This window comes from Aplidium turbinatum, chromosome 1, assembly GCF_918807975.1.
Source record: "Aplidium turbinatum chromosome 1, kaAplTurb1.1, whole genome shotgun sequence".
In the NCBI taxonomy this organism is placed as follows: domain Eukaryota; kingdom Metazoa; phylum Chordata; class Ascidiacea; order Aplousobranchia; family Polyclinidae; genus Aplidium; species Aplidium turbinatum.
The window spans coordinates 54,237,039-54,264,523 of record NC_137472.1 but is presented as its reverse complement, the minus strand read 5'-3'; the positions used below and the strand labels follow the sequence as shown (position 1 = coordinate 54,264,523).

Here is a 27,485-nt window from a genome sequence, read left to right as displayed (position 1 = left end):
CCTGATTGGTACTCAGCAACGGAATGCATTCAGGATAATAATGTAGCCCTACTTGGTTGCACCTCTATTTATAGCCTACTGCTGCACTGACACTGTCTGCTTTGTAAAGCGCTGAGCAGCAACGCATTCTGCAATACATACAGCGCTATATAGAAACACAAAATATTATTATTATTAACAGTGAAAATAAATTACAGATAAACAAGCTTTTCATTTTGTGGTCAAGCGATGTATCACCGAAGCTTGTTGAGGAAACATTGTGTACAGTTCATTCTGGTTGGTTGCTTCCATGTCAATTTCTTCAAACTGGGGTAGTATGAGCAGGGAAAGTAATGCGAATTGACGAGGCCTATCCAAATGCTTCAGCTCCAAAGCAACATAAACGCCTGAAATCAGCAAGAGTACTTAAAGTAAAATGAAGTTAAGTACAGGTAGACCGGCCATGGTTAGACCTACGTAGACTTTTTGCTTCAAATACTTTGTAATCGTTTGGGTACAAGTTCCAGCGACATTTAGCTACATCATTAGGCCTATGTATTGAGAATCTTATAATTTTATTTCGAAGCAACTCGTTTCCATTTAAAGGTGGTTTACCGAAGATCCTTTATAAACTTTACAAATCAGTAACTTAAGTATAGTAGTTCCATATAAATAATAATTTTAGGTAGACAAAAACACCTTTTTTGAGAGGCAAATGCTTTAATGGTTTACAAAAAGGGCCAAGAACTAGTGTGTTAGTTTGAAAACATTAGTTTTGAGAGAAAGATTGTTAGATGACAGTTGTTGCCCCTCCTCCATTCCACTACAGCAACCGTTTGGTTCCCACTAATGGTCACCATTGTTCCACTCAATATTGCAATATTTGCAGTTATTTTCTGACATCAGTAAATGGATCGTGACAAACGGTGATGTAAAAGCGTGATGCAATCACGTTAAATCTGTAATCTATACAAGTGCCTGCAAGAAAATTGTTTGCGATGCTATATCCCGTTTGTCGTGTTCTGTTATGCAAACATGTATTATCACGGTAAGTGAAACGTCTATTCAGGGTTGTATGTTATCGGGGCAGGATTTAGCTGATGTGGGGCCCGGGGCACTTTTAGATTGGGGTGCCCTCGTGCAAAAACGACCTCTACGTGTACAGTAGCATTAATCCAGCACTGCAGTGCACAGCATTTTGTAGAAACTTCAAAGGCTGAAAGAAAGAAAGAAAAAAGAAAAACACAAAATCACATTTTTCCACGTAGGTGGGGGCTTCAAAAGTCGGAGGGCCCGGGGCACCTGCACCCTCTGCCCCCCCCCCCTAAATCCGGACCTGTATGTTATTGATGCAAGATGGATTACAAGTACACTTGCACAAGCACATGCAGGTTATAGCTTAATGTGTACAATGTTTTTGTATTGATCTGGTTTGTAAGGATACACATTAAATAATTAAAATGCAAGTTTAATAATGATTGATGAAAAATAAAATAAAACATAGTTTGAACAAAGCACTTCAGTCTTGATAAGGAAAAGCATGACCAGCACCGTTAACTTACCAGAAATTTCCATTTTTATTTTTCATTTTTATTTTTCCGTTTTAAAAAATTATGACGTCTATATGATGTACAGCGTCTTATTACTGACCTGGTGGTACATTCACTACAAAACAATCTTTTTCTTTCGCTCCAAGTGCAATTTTCGTGTATTTTCTGCTTTCAGGGTTGAGCAGATACACGTGAACAGGGCTGCCACGGACATGAGTGATTGTTAGTTCTCCAGGATATTTACTGAAGCGAGCTTTACAACCTGCCTGTAGAAGCAAATACCACCGGTCACACGTGCACTTCAAAATTGGTCGTTCAAAACTCGAAAAAGTTGATTTTATTTTTCTCATCATTTCAGATAAAAAAAATTGCTGTTTTAAATTAATTTTAGAAGTGATCACCAAAAAACGTTTGGAAGCTAATTGTTGGTTGTTGTAATCTAATAGTTTGTCTATGCTTGAACTTAAATCAATGTATTCACCATGAGCAGCGTGTATGATACTGCTCCTTGTCTTCTTACGGAGCCAGGAAAGAACATTTCAGGTAGATTGCTTGTCCAATTTCCAAAACCACTGACACCAGACACGTAGGGTCGACGTGGTCCTTTTGACACAAGATGGAGACTTTCTATGAGGTCTGATGCCACCTGAAACATTTAAAATAACTTTTAGCAAAGAAATTTTGTAATGTTGTTATTATACAGTACAATGCAATGTTAGTAAAAGTTATGATTTGATAATTTTAATGGAACAGACAGAAATATGTTGGTAATGTGTTTGTTTCTAACATGTTAAGCAGGAACTAGTGTCCATGTTGAAACACTTCATTTGAGAGAGTGTTGCCAAGATGACATCGAGTGATCTCTCAATCTTCTTTTCGTTCAAACTCTTTGTTATAAAGTGGTTGTAGCCTACTACTAAAGAGTAGGCTACTATTTAAATATATTTTCAGGAATAAAGTACAACCTCGTTTCTAACACTAATTGCAACGTTCATCTGATAAAAGTGAAAGTAAAAGCAAGGACGAACAGGTTAATTCATTCCTTCAATGACATTTCGTGCACTATGACAATGCGCATCCTCAGCATTCAAAGATCAATCTTAGGTCTCCTAACCTTGATTCTGGGTTCTCAGCGGTCAAGGGCGATAAGCCTGCTGTACGTTCACTTTCCGGAATGAAAATGCAACCAAACAAGTAAGATCAAACGCTTTCAGCGACTTGTACAATTTACTTGTTGTAACGCTTGTGCCACCGTTCAAACGGTTTTCTTTATTATAGGTTGGAATAAAATGTAGAGAAAGCCTCTCTTACGACAGCAAAATCTTTATAAACTAGCCTACTGCAACTGGTTAATTTCATCTACTGCAAGAAATCAGCTTGTGGGAGTTTTAGTTTTACACTTTTTTATGATAAAGATGATAAAACTGTCTCAGTTGGTGTCGTCAGTTTGCATTAGCTCTCACACTGCAAATGAACGAGTTTCAACACTGATGTACTGTAATTAAGTCGTTCACTCTTTGTAGTGATTTCTGCGCTGCGAAAAGGCTTGCGATGACATTAAGGTTAAACACGCTGACAAGCTCTCTATGGCTAAATCATGAGATAAAAAGTTGTTTTCTGCAGTGCTACAAGGAGACAATTTTCTTTTTCTGCAACCACGTGGTTTTTCTCGAATATTTCCTATTTAACGTTCTTTTACTGTTTTTCTCTATTTAAATTTTTATTCAGCCATTTTTTCAATATAAACTATAGAATAACCTACAACATATCTATGGAAAGTAAAAAAAATAAATTTTAAATAAAAAATTATAGCCTGCAAAATCTTACTATATGCCTTTTTCTATGTTGCTAAAGTTATGCAAAAAAAACAACTCACAATTCTTCCCTCCACACTTGCTTGGTTTCCTATGCGTAGTGCAAGAACAAACAGTGAAAGTTCTATGAAAATCTTCGTATCCATGTTATCGTAAGTTGTTGATTGTTTCAGTTTTAATTCACTTTCCAGTTGAAGATGTCCATACAGCACAGTCTTACATCATGTTAACATGACACTTTAAAGAGTTGGGCTACTTATTGCATGCAAGAAAAAAAAAAAGGTTTTTTAAACGTGTTTCCTCACGACCACCGAAGCTTAGAATATTAATATTTAAATTAGACAACAATACAGCCGCAACTGTTTTATCATTATTATTGGTCTTTCCAATCGTGAAACACAATGACACGTTAGTACCTTTATAATGTGGTTTGTAGAATCATTGGCATCTTGCCATCCTATTACAACTTTGTAAGGAGACTTTTGACAGATTTGAGCTCATTTCATACACTTAATGGCGTACCTTAATTTAAAGCAACCAGCCAATCTGTGCAATAGACATGTCACGACATGACTGTGCAGACTTTGAGTAAGATATTAGTATCTGCAGTTACACTTTTGCTAGTTTTTTGTTTCTTGGCTCAAACTGCTTTCTGCAACATAATTCCAGAAAAGAATTACGATTTTAATTTGTTCTTAAAATAATGAAAAAGTAATTGATTGTGCTCGTTCTGTGAATAATCTAACCAACTGGGATTGCCAGTTTCTTTGGGTTGAATTCAAAATGTCTGTTTTGCCAATTATGTTTTTAGAAGTTCCACTAGCCTACTTCTTTTGTTGGTATATTTGTTTGGCAATAGTTGCAATGTATTTTCACAACACTAATACAACCAAACCAACTAGCCTAATGTCTGTACTCTGTTCAAAATGTCAACACTTTTTTTAATCTAATTGAATTAACTGCAAAAGTTACAAAGTTTCTTGAGCCGAGCTAAATATAGCTGACAAATAATTATATTTCTTGTGCTGCTGATTAATCAATGAAAATGGTGTAGTAGACAAATACGAAGAGACATTTGGTACATAATTACTCAAGTGGAAATGAAAAAGTTCTCGCCGTCTGTTTTTGTACTCAGAACTAAGGTGTAGTAGGAAGACCTTCACGTAAGTGGCGAACGTGCTTGAAACATGGTTTACCCTAATTGGTTTTGGCATGACTGCAAGAGCGTAAAAGCCTCACTTGTGCAAGCTAAAGTAACAACAGAAAAAAGCGGAAAGCCATTTCTGTTGAAAGATGCTCTGACTTAGTACCAACGACACTTTAATATTACAGGTTTCTTATAACTAGAATCGTTTTCAAAGTTAAAGTCAGACGCTATCACAAATTATTTTGCTTCGCGATATAGCCTACTTTCATGTAAGAAAAAAATGATCATTCAATTTGAACACATTCAAATGGTCTTTATTTGAGACTCTAACTAAAGCTATAGATCTATATTTTTACCACTCCAGCAGATTGTCGATATTTCCTGAGATGACACCGAAAGTTTCCAAGAGAGAAGCATCATTTTGATCTTTTCATTTAACTTTTAAATTGGCAAAACTCTTGGCAACTTATGGAGGGTGACTAGTAGGCTATTCTGATTGATAATTTGATTTTTGGTTTCTCTTCCTTGGTGCCACCCTCCCACGAAGATGTCAGTTCACATTGGTGAGTAGGGGAGGGTGGGGTAAGATGAGCATCTTTTTGCTTAAGTCGCTTTTACAAAAGAACGGTTTGTTTTGGAAAATTTTATTTGGGTGAACTTAAAGCACTAATGAATCAGCTACATTTTAGATTGAGTTTTACCACCTTGCGATTTTTATATTTTTTTATATTGATACTTATTCGCGAGTTGCTCAACTTACCCCGGCATGAATTGTATGGGGTAAATTGAGCAATGACCTGGGGTAAGTTGAGCAATTCGATTAAGTTGAAGCATTCCCCTGTCAGTTTGTTTGTATAATTGCGAGGCATTATGCTTCACAACACAACACTGTTTTTTTATCCAATACGAACCTAAAAAGACACAAATTCAACAGTTCAAACATTAAATAAGCTAAGGCTATTTCTTTTGGGGTAAGTTGAGCAACTGCTCCAACATACAGTACTTCAACTAGCATTGCACACTTTACCCCATCCTGATTTTTGTGACAAAATTACAAATATTTAAAAAACTACAAGACTAACCAACCTGAACCTTTTTTTGAATATCCTCACACTTTATGCTTACCAATACAAAAAAACAGATTTGATTTACATAGTGTAACAATAAAGTTATTCAGTTTTTGGCAAAAAAATAAAAATTTCGAATTTTCGACATAAGCAATATAATCTGATATAATTGCGTGCCATTGTAAAATGCAATTCTCAGTGGACATAACAAATACATTGAATGAAGTGGCATTATGAGTGATACATTCAGAATAAAAATAAAAAAATTCCGCCGACTCGTTTTTCCAAAAACAGGGGTTGCTCATCTTACCCCATTGCACACTTTACCCCAGTCTCCCCTACTGTAAAGCGGAATAGCTTGACGCCAGTATTAAAACGTTTGATAGAATATGCATTTATCCGTGTTTTGAAAGGAACGTGTCATTGGGGTGTGATGAAGAAAGAATGGGGCCTGACTGTACTTCTTCTTAATTTTGCTTTCCTTTTGTGTTCTGTTTGAAAAGCAAGAGATCTTTTTGTCTGTCACCTTTACTGAGCAATATCTGAGTGTCTGGCCAAATGAATGATCGCAATGTAAAGCAGTAAATGCATTTATTTGCAATATAAATGATACTCAAACAAAATCAGCAAAGTCATATTTCCACAGCATCAACCACCTTTAAAACGATGTTAATTACAAATTGCGCTGTATTATTGTTATGAACTTATGATTGTATATTTTTTCAAGGTGAATTCCTTTATCAAATTAATGATGCAACAAACGATCATCCAAAACAGGATTAAAGGTGATTTGCTGTTATTGCCTGATAAGTTGATGGCTTAAACGAAACGATGTCAGTTCTTAAAGCTTCAAACTTTAAAGAATTCATTGAGATTTGAAGTTCATTTTGTTGGTTTACTGACTCGGCGGATGGCTCGCTTATGTTCTGAGAACCTCTTCATCAGCTTTTTAGGATCTAGAGTAGTAACATCATCAGGATTCAATTCAGGAAATGCAGTATAGCCAACAAGAGCTTGACCTCCGGGAAGTATGCGTCTTTTTAATCTCAAACCGAAATAGGATCCTGTAATGCAAATTGTCATATTTTTTTGGTCTCATTTTTTTTGGTCTGACGCCCGATGGAAGAATTAGATTAAGAACAGGAAAGAATGGAAGCCAAGGCACTGTCTTTAAGATAGTTTTTTTTTTAATTAAGTAGATTGAAAGGTCTTTTACCGATGTTTGATTTTCTGAGTTGGTAAACCGCAGCCTTTGTTTTTCTAGAATCTTAAAATCAAAACATAAATAAATGATTGTTTATCAAAGGTGCCAAACCCACATGCACATTTTTACCAAAATCAAAAATAATTAATCGGTACAATTCGCAGTCAGACTAATCAATTTATTTATTGCAAAGTTTGTTTCAAGAAACTTTCAATTGTTAAATCAAAAACTAACGTTTTTAACGACAACCTGCAAAACATTGTACAGTATTATATTTTGATCCGTTTCATTCTTATGCATTTCGTTTTCAGTTTATTGTGTAGATCAGTTATTTATTTCAATGTAGATGTAAAATCAGTCATTTTTTCGTTACTTGAAAAGGGCTAACATGTGTAATTGTGTATGGCCGAAAACGTTCGTAGTTTATAGTTTATGTTCAGTTTAATATATTATGTTAAATGCCCTGTGGTTGCTTGGTTTTATCTGTCTATGGTTGAAGAAAGTCACCTCTTTACCATAATTGTATTATAATTTGATCTTAGTATTGTTTCATTAGTTTATGCAAGTGTATTGTTGGTTACAACTTAATGGTGCAGCATATTTGCAGGGCAGGTCAAAAAAGAATTTAATACCACCTAACTAACTTTTAATTACATCGTAGCCGAGAGTTTACCACACCTGATGTAGTTTGCACAGCTTAGTGGGGTTGTTTTTCTGCGAGTGTTCTCAATTGCATCAATATTAAAAGTTGAGCACAACCCGTTGTGTGTTTACCTTTCGGTATTATGGCAGCAAAGCCATCAGGCATCCTTATACCGATCGTAGTTGTTGTAAGGTTTCCAGAGACAGGGTCGATCACGTACACTTCCAACGGACGATCGCGTAAAAGTGTAATCACCAAGCGACCAGGAAAAGAGACAAACGGAGCGGTGTCATTTTCCTTTACAAAATACCTGAATTATTGTCTTATAATGTGGAGTTAATATTTCAGATAATCTTTCATGCATTATGCGCTTCCGCATGAGTACGTCGTCCGATTGAATTGAAGGCACTTCGTACATGCAAATCAGGTAGAACAGGAATAAAAAAACCTTAATTTTTTACATAATTCATATTAAGTTACTTATTTTTTTACATAAGTCTTCGAGTTTATTTTTATTTCAAAACCGCTGCGTGATCAAAAACAGGTTTGGGACCGCTGGTGTAAACCACAGAACGCCTATGTGACCTTTAACTCTTGCAAGATTTGTAATGAAATCTTCATACCATCATATTTTAATACAATATTGAACACCATATCTTATTAAGACATCTGTTACGTTTAAAGTAGCCTATACGGTTGTCTTGAAGGTACCTTTCATTGTCAAAAATTTTACTATTCAATGAGAATAAAAGACAATAAACGTCCGCCCCGATTGCTCAGTGGTTACGCGCCGGCTCAAGATCACGCGGCGCTGGTTCGACTCTCGGGGTGTGCGCTTGAGCAACACATTTCAGAATTACTCTCTATTTAGCGGAACCAAATTCCCCGACAACATCACTTCAACAATCGAAAAACTTCACTCTACCAATCTCGGTAACCGGCTCTGCGTCAAGAGCCTCTACGAGTATGCGAATCTACCAGGAATAACCTATCAAGGCTTTGTCAATCCGAGAATAAAGATTCAAAATCAACCATCTAAACTAAATAGTCACTAAGATTTTAATATTCCATTGAATCATATTCAACCTCACATGTATTTACCGACCTCTTAGCAAAGTAGCAAAGGTCAACATTTATTAACTTTTCACCTGAAACAAACCTTTCAAGGTTTTGCCATCTTTTCCCGTTCGTTAACGTGCTGGTAGGTTTATATCGATTTTTGTAGTTAGTATCTTTTTCGTCCCGGACGCGTTAATGACGAAAAATAAAATGAATGAACATAGAGCAACTCAATCATGCACAGATTTATTAACTTTTTACCTGAAACAAAGCATAAGACCAAGAGCCAACGTATCTAGTTGCATTGGGTGGGTAGGTGTCTGGGAGGTTGCTGGTGAGCCCACCAAAACGTGTCAGTGGTGATATATGGGGCTCATCGTCGCTCCCTTGTGGGACCATGTCAAATTGATCAATCCAATACTTTCCATCCTACGCAAGAAGTAAATATTTTTAATTTTTAGTTTTACCTTTTTATAATATCTTCTATTGAAGACGACATTAGCCCTTCGAAGTTTTGGTATTGATGAAGAAAATCATGTATATTGACAGTTGTTTAAACATTAAATTAAAAATGCAGAATGGCAGCCTATCTTGATTGTGTCTATATGTGAATATAGTAATAGTCATATAGACTTAGGCAACACGTAGAGACGGAAAAGCAACTATGAAGAGTTTACTGCAAGCTTAATTTTTTATGTATAAAAGAAATTTTCACTGCAACTGAGAATAATTTTTTTAATTCGAATTTCAGCTGCTCAGACAAAAATATGGGCTTTCCGAAATAGTCACTTGATTATGTATTACGAATTACAAGACTGTTATATGCTTAGGCCATATGATAGTAGGGCCTATACCAAAGCAAAGCAGACAACATCAAGTCTTTTTCAACAAGTTAACTTCTTACCAGTTCTTCTTTACTCTTAGCTTCTGCATATTGCATCAAATGAAGCCGCATAACTATGAAAAGAAACCCAATCGCTTTCATTGTGCTGGCAATCATTTTGACTCAAAGCTTGCTTTTACAAAGTGGTGCACCACCATGAAGCGTATCCTTGATATAAAAGCACAAAGATGGTATTGATAGGAAGCTGGCACGCGGATTTTTGTAAGCAATTGCACGTAACATTACGGAGTCATTTCTGTTATTGACACAAAAGACTTGGCGCTACGTTGTGTAAAATCACGATTTTAAGTGATGTACTGTTTTGCAAAATCAAGTACTGTTTTCTTAAACTTATCTGAAACGTCTCGGCGAACCGTAGCCTACTAATTTTCCACTAACACATCCGTTCTCTTCATTTTTTATGATATTTTGCTCAATTCAATCTGCCTTTCTTTGTCGGAATGCAAAACAAACAATGTTGTAAAAAACAAAACCAAAGCTTGCAAAATCTTAGTGGTAAAGACGTACTCACTAGTTGATTGGTTTGAATCTTTATCCTAAGACTGAGAAAGTAACTGATATGATATTCTTTGCAGTTAGGCATACTTGTAAAGGCTTTAAGTATTGACGCAGGCCCGGTTACTGAGATTTGACAGAGTGAAGTGTCCGATTGTTAAAGTGCTTCTGTCTGAGAATAATCCCATCTCCTACTAGGTGGCTCTTGGGAATAGGGAGCTGTCCTCGAAAAGCGTTGCTCAAGCGCACAGATTGAGAGACAAACCAGCGCCATACGATGTACTGTAGGCTACTGTTAGTAGATCGAAAGTATGTGTGTAGATGAATACAAATTTGGCATGGCCATCAAACCTAGTTCAAAATCTAGCTATAGGCTAATTAAAATGGATTGATGAAATTTAATCTGAGCAATCTTTCTCTCTGTGTAGGTATCATAGCTGATACAGCCCTCGATGTACAATGATGTTCCAGTTTGATCGATTTCGTGCGTTTTGCCAAATTTTAGTAGGGTTTTTGATATGTAGTTGAAAATTGTGCAAAAATGTGAATCTTTGAGCTCCTCTTGACTGTTTTCCTAGTATTTTTCCACTTAAAGATAAGTCTTCAAGTTCGCCTTTCCTTATGATGTGACCCAAGAACTTCAGCTGCCGCATTTCTAAAGATCTCATTATCTGCTGCTCCTGGCCCATCTGTTGGAGAACTGCTCTGTTGGTTCGAAAAGCTGTCCATGGAATTTTAAGAATTCTTCGGTAAAACCACATTTCTGCAGCTTCAAGCTTTTTTCGGGTTTTTGCCGTTAGCGTCCAGGTTTCACATCCGTACATCAAAATTGACCAAACAAAGCATTTTAACAAACGAATTTTTAAGGTTTTGGAGAGCTTTCGATCTTTAAATATTTTTGCCATGGTGTTGAAACATGTCTTTGATAATGCAATGCGTCGTCTAATTTCTTCTTCACATCTGGTGCTTGGATTACGTTTTGAGCCCAAATAATTGAATTTTTAAACCTGTTCAATTTTGTTATCATTGCAGTACTCGCAAATTGTTGGTTCAGGAAGACGTTTCGAGACTGCCAGAGTTTTAGTTTTGTTGATGTTTATTTTTAGTCCATATTTGATCAATAATCTGATCAATAGTTTAAAAATAACACACAAAATACCACATGTATTTATTGATGGCACCAGAATAATTAGATTGATGTAGTATTGTATTTCGTTTAAAAATTTCTGAATTTCAGATGGAAAGTTTGATGGATCTTGCTAATGTTTAACGATAAGGTTTGTTTTCAGCTTTCTGCTGGTGAGTTTCAATGAAGAAAGCAAATTTTTTCGCATCATGGGCTTGGTCACACAGTCATGAAAGCTCTGCTGTTGAAAGCAAAGAAATACAACCGGATCCAACACATTTATTCCTCAACACCAAACTTAATTGCAAAGATAGTTATCCAGCCATAGGCTACTTTTATCTGTTCAGTTTTTGTGTATGATAGAATAAATGCACAATGCACAGAATGCACAAGTTAAAATTGACAAAAAAGCAATTGAGTGTCGTATTTTCTATCTAGCATTTTTAACGTAATAAAATGTTATAATTTGTGTATTGGCAAAATACTTAAAATAATATTGCGATATTTATTTTAAATGTCTGCTCTATGCACTTATTTGTTTGTGCAAAATGATTTTTTTTTAAAGCGCTACACCTGTACATTGATGGAAATTTCATTTCTACGTGGTGTGTGCAGTCATGAAATCACGCGTCAAATGATGCCAATTGATGAGCTATTAAACGATTGCGCCATCGCCCTTCCGACAAAAGAAGATGATGGTCTGTGTGTCTTGGATGATGAAACTAAACGGTCTGACTGCTACCTGGTAGCCATCATTCATTGTTTTTAACTCATTTTTAAGCTACCAAGAGTTGTCATTCACGATTATTTTACAGAATCATTCATGAGTCTTTTCACGTCAAACGAGCAAAAGTTTACTCAATCAAAGGCTATTTCGGAGGCTGCAAAGGTCGCTCTAGTACAGAAGAGTTCCGAGAAATCATTCAATATAACACGTTCTCTTACTTTGCATTTTCTTTTTCTTTTTGTAGATTTTGCCACATATTTTAAAGAGATAAAATATTGCAAAGATAACGTTTGCAAGGCAATCTGAAGCCAGCCAGTTTGACCTGAAGAATCGGTGATCTGTTTCAATGCAGACACACTCCAACGACCTTTAGTGCACCGACCATCCAACACAATCTGAACCATGGTAACCTTTTCCTTTTTTAAGACCCATGTGCAGTTAAATTTTAGTAGCCTATGACTATATTTATATGTATGTACAAATGCGATACTTTTTCGAGTGATTTTTCATTAAGAATAATAAATTCCACATACAATTTACCAACATGATTTTTTTAAAACATAAGTGCCATAAAAGATAGTAATTTATCGGCATTAACAACTTTAGGTTTGAACCTAAATAGTTCCAATTCCAAACAACTTTGTGCGGTATTTGCGATGTTTGTCGGATCAACTTAGATTCAATTCCGTCAGATTACATCATTACAAACAGAGACAATGCATTTCACTTGTTGTCAGGCGATACTAAACTTTAAGTAGTCTTATAACAGTCGCATTGTACAAATAGCTGGGAGAAATGTAACCACTGTTGCAATATCCTTGTCGATATCCTTGCACGACGAAGAACTACAGTATACTGTACAACTGTACAGAACAAGCAAAAATTCAGTATGATTGAAAAACTGGTGATTGAATACATAGCTAATGCTTGAGAAAATGTATGCTCTTTGGAAGTAAAGAAGCAATGCTGTTTAACATTTCTGTGCGTAAGTGCGACTTTATCTGCAACTTCCATGAAGTGGAAAACATGTTTTAAACTTTTTCTCGTAACAGAAAAATGTTGTACTTTTTGCGTTTAGTGAGTGAAGAATTATGCGCTAATGTCAGAGCACATACCTCGTGTTATTAGTAATTCACGTTTTTCATTACTAGCATTTTTAAGTAGTTACAGCTTAAAAGCGGTGGATTGTTGAGTTCCGGCTATTACCTGTCATAGAGTTGTCGCAGTGTGGACCAGTACGTATCTGTTATTGACAAGTTTTTTTATTGTACCAGAATGAAGTTGATTTGTTTGTTTTTCTTTGCATATTTCTTGTCTGCCGTGGAGTCCGGTGATGACCTAACCACAGATTTATCTGATCTAGTAAGATTTTTTAATTTTTTAAACAAATTATCAGCTTAAAGTTTCTTTAAAAATCTCAGCATATTTGGTCATCAAATGTCAGATGTAAATTTAACCGACACCTGCAAGTAAGCGTTGTTTGATTTGTTTTAAAAAAAAAAGAATTCGAAAATTGCAATGTTTTAGTTTGTATTGATACATACATCAAGTAATTTATAATTTTTGTACAAACGATTTCGCAATAGTTTGACTACTGAATATGGTAACCAATGAAACGGAGTTTCTAGGGTAGTCGCGTAGTGATATCAAGGTTAGGTTTTATTTCCAAGCATTCGTAGAAACGGTTAGATAAACGTAGGCTACTGCATAGCCGATTGCTTTAAAAGCATTAAACTTTCAATTCTACCACGAGAGACTAAGTCAGTCAATTGACTAGTAAAAACATACTGTATGTACAAAATCGTTTCAAATGACGTATGCTCACTCCCAAATCGACGACAAAAATAAAAGGAGATTCTTCTTTGTTTGCATTTCAGACAGCAGAGCATTGGATAAGTGAGCTGGGACTGACATCTCAACTTTTAGAAAATGGATCATACGTCTCTCAACCAGAAGAATTCGGAAGCCTCACGGATGCATTGCCGGACACTTACCTTCCAGGAGAGACTAGACAATATGGGTCGTGGTCGTACATTCTTTTAGAAGTGAGAAAATATCAAAATTTGAAATGGGTCAACATGATATGGTCGTCTCGTTGTTCCCTGTGATTATGGGAACATGTGCTACTTTTGCGTTGTGTAATGTGTATATTACTTGCATATTTCAAACATGTATTATGCTCTAATTTCTGAGAAATAAACCACTAATTGATTGATTGATTGATTGATTAATTGATTGATTGATTGATTGATTGATTGATTGATTGGTTGATTGAATACATCTACTCTAACAAATTTAACCTGGTTAGATCATAAATGTGCAGTATCAAAGTGAAACGCTAATTTAGTAAAATTAAAAATAGTGTGTGAAATTAGAAGTTATCTTTATAGCATAACTTCTGTTTTTAGGGCAGCAATAAAGAATATTTTTCAAAATTTTCTGGTTATCGCATCATTAACCATGTGAGAGGACGAATCGTGAACGTGTATGTTTTGGACCCACAAAGCGGAAGGCTAACTAAGACAACGATTGGTCCAAGAGGCAGCACCTTTGCTGTAGTTGTTCCAGCAGGCATGTATTAAGATATTTTTTTTTGTAAATCCTAAATTGTTGTTAGTCAACTTATTGCAATAAAGGAGATAACTATTTGTTTGTATTATCACAGTAGGGCACTCTTCCAATCAGGCCAATGTGAAAATCGTGTGGAAAAAAAACATCAAAGTTAATTAAAAACTCCCACCCGCTTCAACAAATTGTAAAAAGATTTCCTGTAGCTAATTCTTCTGTGAAATTTATAATTCATTATAAAAAATAACCATTAAAAAGTATCTCATAGTAAAGCTTTTTGATTAAAATTTTATCCATACCACCGAACAACAGACTCGACTAGTAAGCTGATGACAAAAACAATAGTAAAACACACAGCTTAATAATATCAAAGATTAATAACACGTTTAAGCGTCTTTCAAAAGGAAAATTTGAACATGTTGTTTCTCAATACATTGCGTTCCCGTCCGATCTTCGGTGCGCCAAAGGTCGTGGAGTGTGTCTGCATTGAAACAGATCACGGATTCTTCAGGTTAAACCTGCCGGCTTCACATTACCTCGCAAACGTTATCTTCGCAATATTTTGTTACTTTAAAATGCATGGCAAAATCTACCGGATAAATAAAGAGGAAAAGAACGTGGTGTCTTTCTAAACGATTTCTCGTCACTCGTCTGTATTAGAGCGGCCCTTATAACCTCCGAAATGGCTTTTGATAGAGTAAACCCTTGTACACTTTACGTAAAAAGATTTATAAACAATTCAGCAGAATAATAGTGAGTGACGACCCTTGGTAGCTTGAAAAACACTGTTAACTTCTTGGGATGTTTTCCATATATTGCAAAGCGTACCATGAATAAAAACATACGATTTCCATAGTTAATATTGCACGTCTTAAAGGAGTGCCACGTTCTTCTAGTTTGCAAAGGCTTGGAACGATACTGAAGATTGTATCTTTTGGTTTTGCTCAACTTGACTTTTCCGATAGTCTAATTAAGCGTTCATTAAAAATATCCACAATATGTTAAAGTATTTGGGAAGAAAAATAAATAGGATTTTTCATATACGTAGATGACTGTCAACCAAACAGTGTAGGGTGGAACAGATTATTTTGTAGCATTGTTATGTCATACTTGAATATTGTTATTCCATCAGATTACTGTATTGCCAGTCATCTGTTTATGGTATAGCAAATAGCCTAACTCATTAGGTTTTACAGCCAATTCATCTATAATGTAGGCTTCTACATGGCTATACGCTTGAAGAGACCAGGATCAACGAATCCTTACGCTTTGCTTACAATGACGACTACACCAGCGCCGGACTTCGGTGATGTTGCGCTGTTCAGCAGAAGTGACATGCCAAGAGGAACTTCAAAGCTAGACCGGCGAACAGTTCGAAAGCTAACTTACGAAGGAAGATAGAATCTCAACAGGCCTACCCAGAATGATCACATGATAACGATGATAGAATGTAATTTTTTTGAAATGTTGATACGTTTTAAATTTCAATTTATTTGCAAAAACTTCTTTATTTGATTCAAGAGTGTTTAAATCATGAAATGTTTACTTTCTTGGTTTCAATATGCAACATATTCCAGCTATTTTACCCAATTACAGCACTGCAGTGAAGCAATCAATTTCCAACAATCGCTTTAACCAATTTTTTGCTAGCTTTAGCCTATAGTACTCCACTTGCTTTAATAAATGTTTCAGAACTGCGTTAAAGTAAAGTCGTGATACAGTGGTGGCCACTTTTTTTTAAATGTTAACCATAATCATTTCTTCAGCAAGTTTCTTAGCTTATTGAGGGTTGAAATTTCTCAATTTTTTTCTGTAAACTTTGTAACTTTTAGGATTTTGTTAATTTAACAGTAATCTAAAACCATGACTTTGTTAAAAGCAAATTAAACCACGAGTTTATGTAACAAGCGATATTTTGAACGGATTTGTAGTCTGACTTAAATATAAATTTGCAACAATGAAACCAACTTTTGTGGAAATAAAATACTGACACACTTGAGCAACGTATTCTAAGGACTGCTCTCCATTTTGTGGCGCCTATAGTGTATGGAATAATTCCTCGGTAAACCGGCCTTGTGTCAAAAGCCTCTACAAGTATGCGAAACTACCAGGAATAACCTATTAAGGCTTTGTCAGCTCGAGGATCAAGAGTCAAAAACAACCAGTATAATAACTAAGTGTAGCAAATTGTGTCGCTTTATGGCCTACACATTATAAGAGTAGAATTACAATTACACATTACAATTATTCATTTAACGAGAAGCTCAGATTCTCTTCAGTAAAACTGACAGAAAAAAAGTATCCGCTGCTTCTCAGACGAAATGCAAATAGAAAGCAAAATAGGTATAAAATACAGTGAAGCTACATTCTTTCTTAACAGCCCCATCCAGTCGACATATTCTTTAAAAGACAGGGGAAATGCATACCAGTTGTTTTGATACTGTCGTCAAGCTATTCCGCTCAATTACGCAGTGATGGGAACTGATATCTTCATAGGAGAGTGGCTCTAGGAGAAAACCGAATCAATAACCAATATAGCCTACTATTCTCCGTCTATAAAGTTGCCAAAAAGTTTGCCTGTTTAAAAGTGAAATGATGAGACCAAAGTGAGGCTTCTCTCATGGATAGGCTTTCGGCGACATCTCGAAAATATCGATAATCTGGAGTAGTAAAAATATAGAAATATAATACATTTATTGGGTTGCGTTAAGGATAGGGGATCTCCTGACTAAGAAGCAGCAGGTCGGCGAATCTCCATCAACTATCTATTCAGCGCGGTATTCTTTTATTTAAAAGTGCATGTAGAATCAGCAGAGCCCTATTTATGCATTCGCTCAACGACTGTAGAGTAGTAGAGCTCTACAGTAATAGAGCGAAATGCATATGCCATATCTGCTGATTCTCCATACACTTTATAAAAAAATACCGTACTGAGTAGAAATATAACCTTATAGAGCCCTAAACAAAGATGATTTGAACGAATTTAAATCAAATGATCATGCTTAGTAGTTTTTTTTTCGTATGAAAGCGCATCACAAGGAAAACATTTTGCTATAGTTTAATAAAATGATACGCTCCTGGTGTAAACTAAGCTAAGCTATCACAAGGTGTTTCGTGTAATAATTTTTACTTGTTCCAAAGTTTTGCCAGTCAGATACGATTGACTTCTTTAGGGAGCTAGATCAGGTAATGACTACCTGTCCAGCATGACAGTTCGTTACGCGATCCCCAGTTTGGGAAGCCCTGCTGTAGCCTACTCTTGCATTTGTCTTGAAATTACTAAGTGTAAAAAATATTTCAAACACGTTCTAAAGCCAATATGAAATGGTCTATTTACTGAGTCTAAGTCTAGACTGCAACTCTTTTATTTCCACCTTTCAATGTAATAAGATACTAATTGTCACTTCCTATTAGTCTACATACCATTATTAATCAATTAATCAGCATAAAAAATATAATAATTTGACAGCTAAGTTTAGCTCGGTTTTTGAAATCAGGCAGTTTTTGTATTAAATTCAATTAGATTTCAAAACATTGTTGACATTTTGTACAGACATTAGTTGCTTTGATTGTATTAGCGTTGCGGAAATACATTGTAACTATTGCCAAACAAATATACCAACAAAAGAAATGGGCTACTGGGACTTTTAAAAACATAATTGGTAAAAACAGACATTTTGAATTCAATCCAAAGAAACTGGCAATCTCAGTTGGTCAGATTATTCACAGAACGAGCGTAATCAATTACTTTTTCATTCATTTTAAGAACAATTTGAAAACTTAATTCTTTTCTGCAATTATGTTGCAGAATGCAGTTTGAGCCAAGAAACAAAAAGTAGCAAAGGTACAGTACTGTATAACTGCATGAAGTATAGGCTACATAAATATCTTATACTCAAAGACTGCACAGTCATACCATAACATGTCTATTGTAAAGATTTGCTTGGTTGCCTTATGTGAAGGTACACGATTAAGTGTATAAAATGAGCTCATATCGACATGTCAAAAGTCTCCTTTCAAAGTTGTAATAGGATGGCAAGATGCCAATGATTCTACAAAAAGCATTATGAAGCTAGGACGTGTAACTTTGTTTCACGATTGGAAAGGCCAATAATAGTGATTAAACAGTTGCGGCTGCATTGTTGTCTAATTCAAATATCAAAGTTGTAAGCTTTGATGGTCGTGATAAAACACGTTCAAACCTTCGTTTTTTTTCGTTCTTGTTTTTTCTTCCATGCAATAAATAGCCTCCTACATGTTTTAGTGTCATGTTAACATAATGTACACTAAGACTGTTTAGTAAAAACTCTTCAACTGGTTAGTGGAAAAAAAATGAAACAATAAACGACTTACGATAACATGAGTACGAAGATTTTCATAGAATTTCGCTGTTTGTTCTTGCACTACACACAGGAAACCAAGCAAGTGTGGAGGAAAGAATTGTATTATTATCATTATTAAATCATTACAACAATCAAACAATCAATCAACAATAATCAAAACAACAATCAACAATCAGAAAACTTCACTCTGTCAATTTCGGTATATATAAAGTTAGGCTACTGTGACACACCTGATCATACACAGGGGATATCCGCCCTGTTAGCTCAGTGGTTACTCGCCCGGCTCAAGATCACGCTGCTCTGGTTCGACTCTCGGGGTGTGCGCTTGAGCAACCATTTCAGGACTGCTCTCCATTCAGCGGCATCTAGTGTATAGAATAATTTCCCACCAACAACACTTCAACAATCGGAAAACTTCACTCTGCCAATCTCGGTAACCGGCCCTACGTCAAGAGCCTCTACAAGTATGCGAAACTACCAGGAATAACCAATCAAGGCCTTGTCAGTCCGCGGATAAAAATTCAAAAACAAAACCAACCAATACAAGTTTTGCTCAATTTATAAACCATTAGCATGCATTGAAAAGAGAATTGAAAAAGAGGTTTGTCGACTTTTAAAAACAATTTCACTTTATTATTATCAGATCATTTTTTTATCTTCTTTTTTTTTTTCATTTAACTTATCTTAAAGCTGCACTTGGTTAGTTTTTCTTATATCACTCAACTTTTTAAGATGGTTTGATTAAATTTCGCAGTGTATCGCTTATGTTCCTACGACTTAACATAATACAGTATAGAAGATTAAAATAAAATATTGAAAAAATGTGGTCGCATGTGTCCCTACAGAGTTCCTTTTTTGTAAGTTCAACATTACGTAGATGTGTGGATCAGAGTCATTAAATATATCAAAAGTTATGTTTGTGGAATATTTAGTACAAAACTAAACAAAGAAATCCTAATGACTTGAAATTTAAATAGGCTATCGATTGTTGCGTAACCGAGCGGTGTGAACGTCTGCTCGACATTCGAAAGGACGTGGGTTCAACACCGCTCCAGAGCACGCGGCTGTGTCTTTGCAAAGACACTTAATGGCAAGCCAAAATAAGGGCAGACTCGAAGACTATATGTCACTTCGCTGCATCCTGTCGTCTGTTGCATCTGTTGTAATCTGTGATTGCAGGATACTGTATGTTATCGCAATGGGCGCAAATTAAAACACAATTCTTATTATTGTCTTTCATGAAAATTTACGTTGGAATCAACGTACATACAACAACCACAACAACCAACCACACACACAGGTATCTTTTGCACAAATTAATTATTCAGTTTTGAAGTAGAACTTTTGTTGCTTTGTTGAATATGGAAGCGAAAATTCCAATACCTCATAAACTCAGAAGCCTGAAATTTAATTTATTTAAATTTTAAGGTTACTGTAAGCAAAGACATGACTACTCAGCGCATGTGCTCACTGCTCATAGAGGAATTGGAAACATATAAGATGTACAAAAAGGTAATGCATGTTTGACAAAAGTAAATTTAGCACATAATTCTATTATCGCCAATGGTAATACAATCGTTTGGAAGTGTACATGATTGGCTTTAATGGTAGTGTAGGCTACATTTGCATACATCTGGTGCATTACTAGAGAATTAATGTTTTTCTATGAAATTGCATTTCATGGTTTCCAAACTACATTTTAATGAGGTAGAAACCTCGTGTTAAGCCAACAACATCTGATATGATATGAGTTTTATTCCAAACAAACGTGATCTATCTTTAGTTCGAGAGTCTGCTCTTAATTTAGACACAACTATTTTCATTAGAATGTCGTACGGAGGCTTAAGCCTAGAACATGATTTAGACTTTTGCAAGAGCCAAGTCTCTGATTGAAAAATTTGTTGAAGTTATGGAATTAATACATATGGCACAGTATTGGGTGTAGTTTACAACCATGTTGGCTTTTGTATGTGCAAAACCATAGGAAGACAAGCAGTATAGTAAAGGATCTTTCTGGCCAGAAGACATTCATACGAAAATATGTTTTATTGAAAGTCAACCAGATAATGAAACGTATACCAGGTATGCAGTAGATTGATTTTCGCTTTTAGCAGCATGATCGTTGCTTACTTCAAAATGTAGATACTAGCATAATAATATTAATAGTGCTTTATTTGCGCCCATTGCGATAACAAACAGTGCACTGCTGCGATCACAGATGCGATACAACAGACGACAGGAAGCAGCGAAGTGACATATAGTCATCTAATCTAACTGCTCCCTGCTCCCTTGAAACCGGAAATGCTGGAAATGATTACGTAACAAAACGGATATAGGAACGACACGTGATGGTGTGAACAAAAAGTTAATTAAATTCAAGGCACGGCGGGTACAAAGCTACTTAACAGTTCTATTTCTCTTTTGAACGTGTTTAATTGAATAAGGTTAACTGTACTGTGTATCTACAACCAAATGTATAAATAAGTGAAACAACAAGTTATAAGAATAAAGCCTGTAAGCATTGAAGCTAAAATCAAATGGTTCCAGTTAGACATAGCCTACTGCAAATTAGAAATCGCACAATGTTCTTTACAGAAAAATTCGTTTTTGAATAAAAATATATTTTTTATTTCGAGCAGCTAAAAGACTTAGTGCTAAAAATTACAAAAAGTTTGTTAAATTTAAAATAGAATCCTTGGTTACTCGTATAAGTTTGCTTTATCAGAAAACAAAATAGAAACAATTTAATGGTTTCACAATTTTAATTTGATGATTTAGGCTAAACAAACGAAAAAAATTTAAAAATTTTGCTTTGTTAAAGAACAAATTAGAAGAAGCTTGTATCTTTTCCTATTAGCCTACGTGGGTTACGTCGCCAAAAGCCCAATAATGTAGATTTGTTATGTTCCTAGTTTATCTTAATTGCTTGCCCAATGATCCAGTTGCAGCTTGCATCAGCACAATTTCTAACACTTGTGTTTGAAAGACGAACTTGTGGATTGGCCTACTGCAGATTTTAGTATTCTTGTATGTAAAACTGTTAATATTTAAACAAAAACAGATAGTAGAACGGTAGGTGTGCCTTCAGTTATAAAGTCTGAATTTATGCATTTGCTTTTTCAGGCAGGTTGTAAAGCTCGCTTCAGTAAATATCCTGGAGAATCAACAATCACTCATGTCCGTGGCAGCCCTGTTCACGTGTATCTGCTCAACCCTGAAAACAGAAAATACACGAAAATTGCACTTGGAGCGAAAGAAAAATACTGTTTTGTCGTGAATGTACCACCAGGTCATTAATAAGACGTTGTACATCATTTTGACGTCGTTGTTGATCAAAAAAAAAGAATTTGGCAAGGTAATTCTTTTTGAATTTCACGTAACTTCGCTGAGCGAGAGGTACCTTTCAATGACGAAAAGCCACAGTTTTGAGCACCAAGTGCATTTTTTTAATAAAACACGTTATTCCAGAAATACAACTTTTTATGTTTATGCACATTCCTAGTAATGCCAAGAAAACAAAATACAACAAAATGAGTATTTTTCTTTTAAACGAACATACAAAGGTTTAAAAGTCAGTTAAAAACAAAAGTGATTTGTGAAGTAATGTCTAAAGCAATTTTACAGTAATTCACGAATATGTTTAATAAAATAATACAACGAGTTTGCTACGACATAAGGCAATCGGACCAAATGCAAATGATAAACAGCGTTATAAAAAAAAATTTTTTTTTGTTTTTTTAATCATTATTAAACTGGCACTTTGAGCATTTTAACTATTACGTAACCTTACAAGCCAAATCAATGCATAAAACATTGCACACATCAAACTATAACCTGCATGCTGAACCGGTGCAAGGCTATTTTGCACCCTAGGTAAGCTTCAATTTCTATGCCCTCTTGCTCAACATTTTACTGGAATAAGTAAAAAATAAAGGTGCAATTTATTTTGGTTATTGTAACTCAAAATGTTGTTGGTTAAGTTACTTTGCAGTAGTAAGTAGTATTTAAAAAATAAATGATAGTCAAAATTTACACAATACTGGTAGGCCTACACTAATACAGCTTGAGTCACAGTCTTACTTCTCATACTTACTTTTTTTATATGCAAGTCTTGTTACCAATTCCACCATGTTGATCGCGAAAGCATAGCTAGGCTCGATGTACATCGTAGCCACTAACGTTGACATTGGTTGTTCATTGAGTAGCTTGCTTTTGGACCGGGGCCTGAGAGCATTTTAGGTGCCTAGAAACTTGCTGAAAGGCCCGAGAAGTTTTATAAATGTCCTCATTTTTGCAGTATAATGGCTGAGGTACCAAACACATAATTTTTCTCAGAAAACTCTTTTTAGAAATATCTTACTTTTTCAGAGAAGGTCCGGAATTACACTCGACCCGACTAGTTATCTCACCGGCCCTCAGTGTAACTAGGTTACTGTAAGCCATCGTTTAAACAGAAAATCTGTTATTTTTTAAATTGATATCCTGTTTTCAAACGTTGAATCAATGTAAAAAAGAACAAATTTGCTGACTGGGCGCCTATCCTGAAGTCTACCATTGTAGAGCGTAGAATCGTTTTGATGAGTTTTAGCTTTAAAAAGCTTCGTTTAGCGTTTGCCACTTATGCTGGAAACGTCATTGGAATTTGCAAAGCATTGAAGCATTTAGTATATTGTCTCAAAGTTTTTATTGTAGCAAAAATGGTAGCACATCTTCAGGTGTCACAGATTTCAGGATTTTTTAGTTATGCTGTTAGTTCACAGTTCAACTTATCTGTGCCAATGTGCCTGCTTAATTGTACTAATGGTTTGAACAAACTGCAACAATTTCAAAGCTCTTGCAACGACTTTGCAAATGCAAGTCTGTATTAATTTCTAGAATCTAGATGAACCCACCAAGCTTGCGGCTAAAACATCAGAGCAGCTTTCTCATTTATTATCTCATAACGTGTAGGCCTGCAGTTCGCGCGACAATATTTTTAAACACAAAATCTTTGTTAAACAGAATGACTGCAAAGAAGTTACAAAATTCTGAAAAAGAAAGTTCTACGCTCCCTTCGAGGCTGTGCCCTAGGCGACTGCCTAGCTCGCCTAATGGAAGCGCCGGTCCTGCTTGCATGTGAATGTGCATGTGTAGGCCTACTTACAACCCATCTTGCATCTTCAAGCTAGTTTAGAAGTTCAAGTCACCGTGATAATACATTTTTTTAAAACAGAATATGACAAAACGAGATATTGCTCGAGATCAATTTTCGTGCAGCTATTTAGAAAGATTGCAGAATTAACGTGATTCAAGTATTTTTACTTTTACATCATCATAAGACACGGTTTCCAGAATTAACTGCATGTATTGAAATCGTAAGTAGAACAATAGTGACCACTGGCGGAACCCAATCCCTGCCGCAGTGGACTTGAGAGCATGGAAGCCTTCCCGCAATACTATCGTTTCCGAAAGTATAAAACATTTTTATTCTAATGCAATTGTTTTTAAGAGGCTGCTTTTTCTTCAACCATTGAAAATAATCGGTGCTCAAAAAACGCTTTTACCCCTCTAAAACTCTTTGTTGAAACTGCTAGTTAGGCTACTAGCGTCAAACAAATCGTACATAACACCGTTGATTATAGCATTATAAATTATGAAGTTTATAAAGCATTTTAAAAAAGTGAACATCCAAATGGAACGAGATGCTTCAAAATAGGATTACCGGATTTTCAATACAGGTCTTATTGTAGGTTAATGATGCAGATAAACTTATTGTAGGCTGATGGGTAGTTGGAACGTCTAGCCTACATATAAGATCATAAGTAATTTTCAACAAAAGGCCTAGTTCATGTATACGACTTTGCGAAACAAGCTATATCTTAAGCTTTACTAGGTTTGTCATTAGGCTAATTCTTAAACATACTCAAATGTTGGATTATATGATATATGACTTCAACCATGGTAGGCTATACTTACATGTGATACATCGCTTGACCACAAAATGAAGAGCTTGTTTATCTGTAATTTATTTTCACTGTAAAGTGAAGTAGTCCTAGTTTGTCATAAAGATAAGAAAGTAGGTTCTGAAGAGATCGATATGAGAACTTGTCAAAAAAGTTGTATTGGCTCACATGATCTCAAAATTGTATTTTTCTCTATTATTTATAATTTTACTATTCCTGACCTATTTGACTTAGTGGGCTGGAAGAGGCACGCTTTTATTTTAAACTAAAAAATGCGTCATATCAACGTAATGTAACATCAAAAGTAATATATTTGTATGGATACCTGAAGACAAGAAAACATCAAAGTTGCTACCGGTACCACAAACTTTTATGGACTCGTTTAACTCAATAGACACATTTAAACTACACGCAGGCTTGTTTGGATTATTTTCCAACCCACAGTGTAAAATTCTCTACTGAATTAAATTCCATTTTGAATGGTTTCTCCCTCGTCTTTCACATCGTACTTTGTTCTATACCTCATCCCATCTCAACTTCATCGTTTCCCAAGATTTTCATTTTTGCTTCTTCTTCATATCTTTCTTTTTTAATTTGTGATTGCCAGCTGTCGCATCGTGTTGTCTGTACTGTTCTCATTTTTTTCTCGTAGGATCTTGACCTCACACATTTCCGCTCGATTTCATTGCACTCGTTCAATTATTTAAAGTTACAAATGTTTGAAGTTGTAAATTAATATTTTTTGATTTAATATTCTGACGTGGTGTTGTTTATTTTTGTTTCGATGCAAAACAAAACAAAAACATAAAGTATCCAATGAGCATCCAATGAAATAAACATAAACAATAAACATAAAGCATCCAATGAAAGAGTGCGAAAGACCGTAGCCCTAAAAAGGCGTAGAAGAAAGAAAGTAGGCCGATAGTGTTTTACAGAAAGCTAAATTATTATTTTATAATGCATAGTTAATGTTTGCGATGGCAGTAGCCTATAGCTTTAACAAGCTGTAACATATGTTATATATTTTATGATAAATAGATAAGGATTCAATACCATCTTTATCTAAAGCGATTAAAATTATTTTCGTTCTTGTCCTGTTTCAGGTTTTGAACATGATAATGCGGTAACACTAACAATGACTTCAAGATTTTGTGGCCGATATGTGTATTTGAATCATAAAAACTAAAATAGCCTAATAGCAATGTATTGTACAGTATGTAGGTTTAAAGTCCATTTTTATCAACAATAATATGAAACGCTCGCATCAAGAATAATAAAGAATCACTGAAATCGCAATAACGTGTGATTGAAGGATGTAGACTAAACAAACTTTATGTTTCTGATTTTCAATCAACGTATTCGCAGATTTTCTGTACCGGTAAGTAGTAAATGGTAAATAAGTAGTAAGTAAGTGGTAAGTAGTAAATGGTAAATAAGTATAGTGAGTAATTGGTAAGTAGTAAATGGTAAATAAGTATAGTGAATAAGTGGTAAGTAGTAAATGGTAAATAAGTAGTAAGTAAGTGGTAAGTAGTAAATGGTAAATAAGTAGTAAGTAAGTGGTAAGTAGTAAATGGTAAATAAGTAGTAAGTAAGTGGTAAGTAGTAAGTTGTCCTACACACGTTTCGTGAACTGCATTAAATAAACTTATTTAATGGTGAAATCACTGCACTTTGAAATGCGCGCCAGTAAAAATGATAAACAAAACTGGTTTAGTCAACAAACAATAAATGAAAATTGCAAAAAGAAGCTGAAAACGTGCCTACTGCAATCAAAATGTGAGTGGCGTTCATATCATGAAAGTGAGCAACATCAAAATTAGGCGTTTCTATTTGCACGTAGCATGCTCAATCGTGTGATTTTGACCACAAATTTAAGTGGTTTTAGCTGACTTAGCTGAATAAGAAAAACGATGCAGAGATAAACAACGATTATTTGTTTGCGTACGTGCCTATTAGAGCGTTTGCTAGAATTTGTTTCAAATATGAAGTATTGCATGTTGGCAGGCCAAGTGTTGTATAATGCACTTCTAGCAGTATTTCTAAATGTTAGCATTTTCATTATCAGCAGTTGGAGGCTGCGGTGATAGGGGAGGCAGAAATGGTAATACCTTGAAGTAGAAAAGCAATTGCTAAAAAGTAGTAACATAGCTTGTTGTTAAATTTATTCTAGAACACCAGTTAAACTAAGTCGATGTTGAGTATATAACTTCCCTTCGAGAGTTCTCAAACGTAGGTCGTTTCTGCAGATACCAAATTAATCTCAGTGCATTGAACTTTAACCCTAGCAAGCTCAAACAAAATTTCAATCATTATTTTTCTAATTCCTATCGTTTTTCTGCAGATATCAAGTTGATACTCTTTGTCTTTCATTTCTTTTTATGCAAAGGACAACATAAAGTTTTATAATTACTTTCATGCAAAGTAAAGTTATTGTCCAGTGGCCATCAAACGTCAATTGAAATTATCCTAAATCAACTTTTAATTATTCAAGCAAGTGTTGCAGAACCTACTGGTGTAGAGCATTTTCACAAACAAAAAATGAAGTTACTTGGGCTACCCAAAGAGCCTACAATATGATAAAATTTGCATTAATTTTGCATTTTTACATTTACATTTACTCCAGCTAACAAACACGTCTCTTACAGTTCTATGGTCTTATGTTTCTTACAGTTCTATGGTCTTATGTTTCTTACAGTTCTATGGTTTCTTACAGTTGCATGGTCTAAGTAAATCCAGTTTTCGACTTGCGACCTCAGCGCTATACTTGTAGTAAAAGGAGGTTATCACTTTCGTTTGTGCATAATCGAACGAGAGGATTGAACTAAACTCTAACAAAGTTTATCTGCCATATACTATGCAGCTTTATCTCCAAATACACATTTTTTATCACAAAAAGAATTTGACAGTAGTAGCG

At 35.2% G+C, this 27,485-nt stretch overlaps 3 protein-coding genes across 3 annotated transcripts; 1 reads left to right on the top strand and 2 right to left on the bottom strand.

The window, feature by feature from the left end:
* Window positions 1-210: 210 nt before the first annotated feature.
* LOC145767317 (uncharacterized) lies at window positions 211-3,495 on the bottom strand. The gene is made up of 4 exons (XM_082579114.1): window positions 3,406-3,495; window positions 2,011-2,175; window positions 1,630-1,795; window positions 211-386 (listed from the first exon to the last, which is right to left on the bottom strand). Exons 1-4 carry the CDS (start codon window positions 3,487-3,489, stop codon window positions 211-213), a joined length of 591 nt encoding a protein of 196 aa, XP_082435240.1. The 5' UTR covers window positions 3,490-3,495.
* Window positions 3,496-6,137: 2,642 nt separating this feature from the next.
* LOC145781988 (uncharacterized) lies at window positions 6,138-9,487 on the bottom strand. The gene is made up of 4 exons (XM_082593713.1): window positions 9,368-9,487; window positions 8,725-8,892; window positions 7,536-7,701; window positions 6,138-6,621 (listed from the first exon to the last, which is right to left on the bottom strand). Exons 1-4 carry the CDS (start codon window positions 9,461-9,463, stop codon window positions 6,440-6,442), a joined length of 612 nt encoding a protein of 203 aa, XP_082449839.1. The 5' UTR covers window positions 9,464-9,487; the 3' UTR covers window positions 6,138-6,439.
* A 3,450-nt stretch (window positions 9,488-12,937) lies between these two features.
* LOC145776818 (uncharacterized) lies at window positions 12,938-16,453 on the top strand. The gene is made up of 4 exons (XM_082588041.1): window positions 12,938-13,077; window positions 13,593-13,760; window positions 14,124-14,286; window positions 15,500-16,453. The coding sequence occupies exons 1-4, from the start codon at window positions 12,991-12,993 to the stop codon at window positions 15,682-15,684; spliced, it is 603 nt and encodes a 200-aa protein (XP_082444167.1). The 5' UTR covers window positions 12,938-12,990; the 3' UTR covers window positions 15,685-16,453.
* Window positions 16,454-27,485: the final 11,032 nt, after the last annotated feature.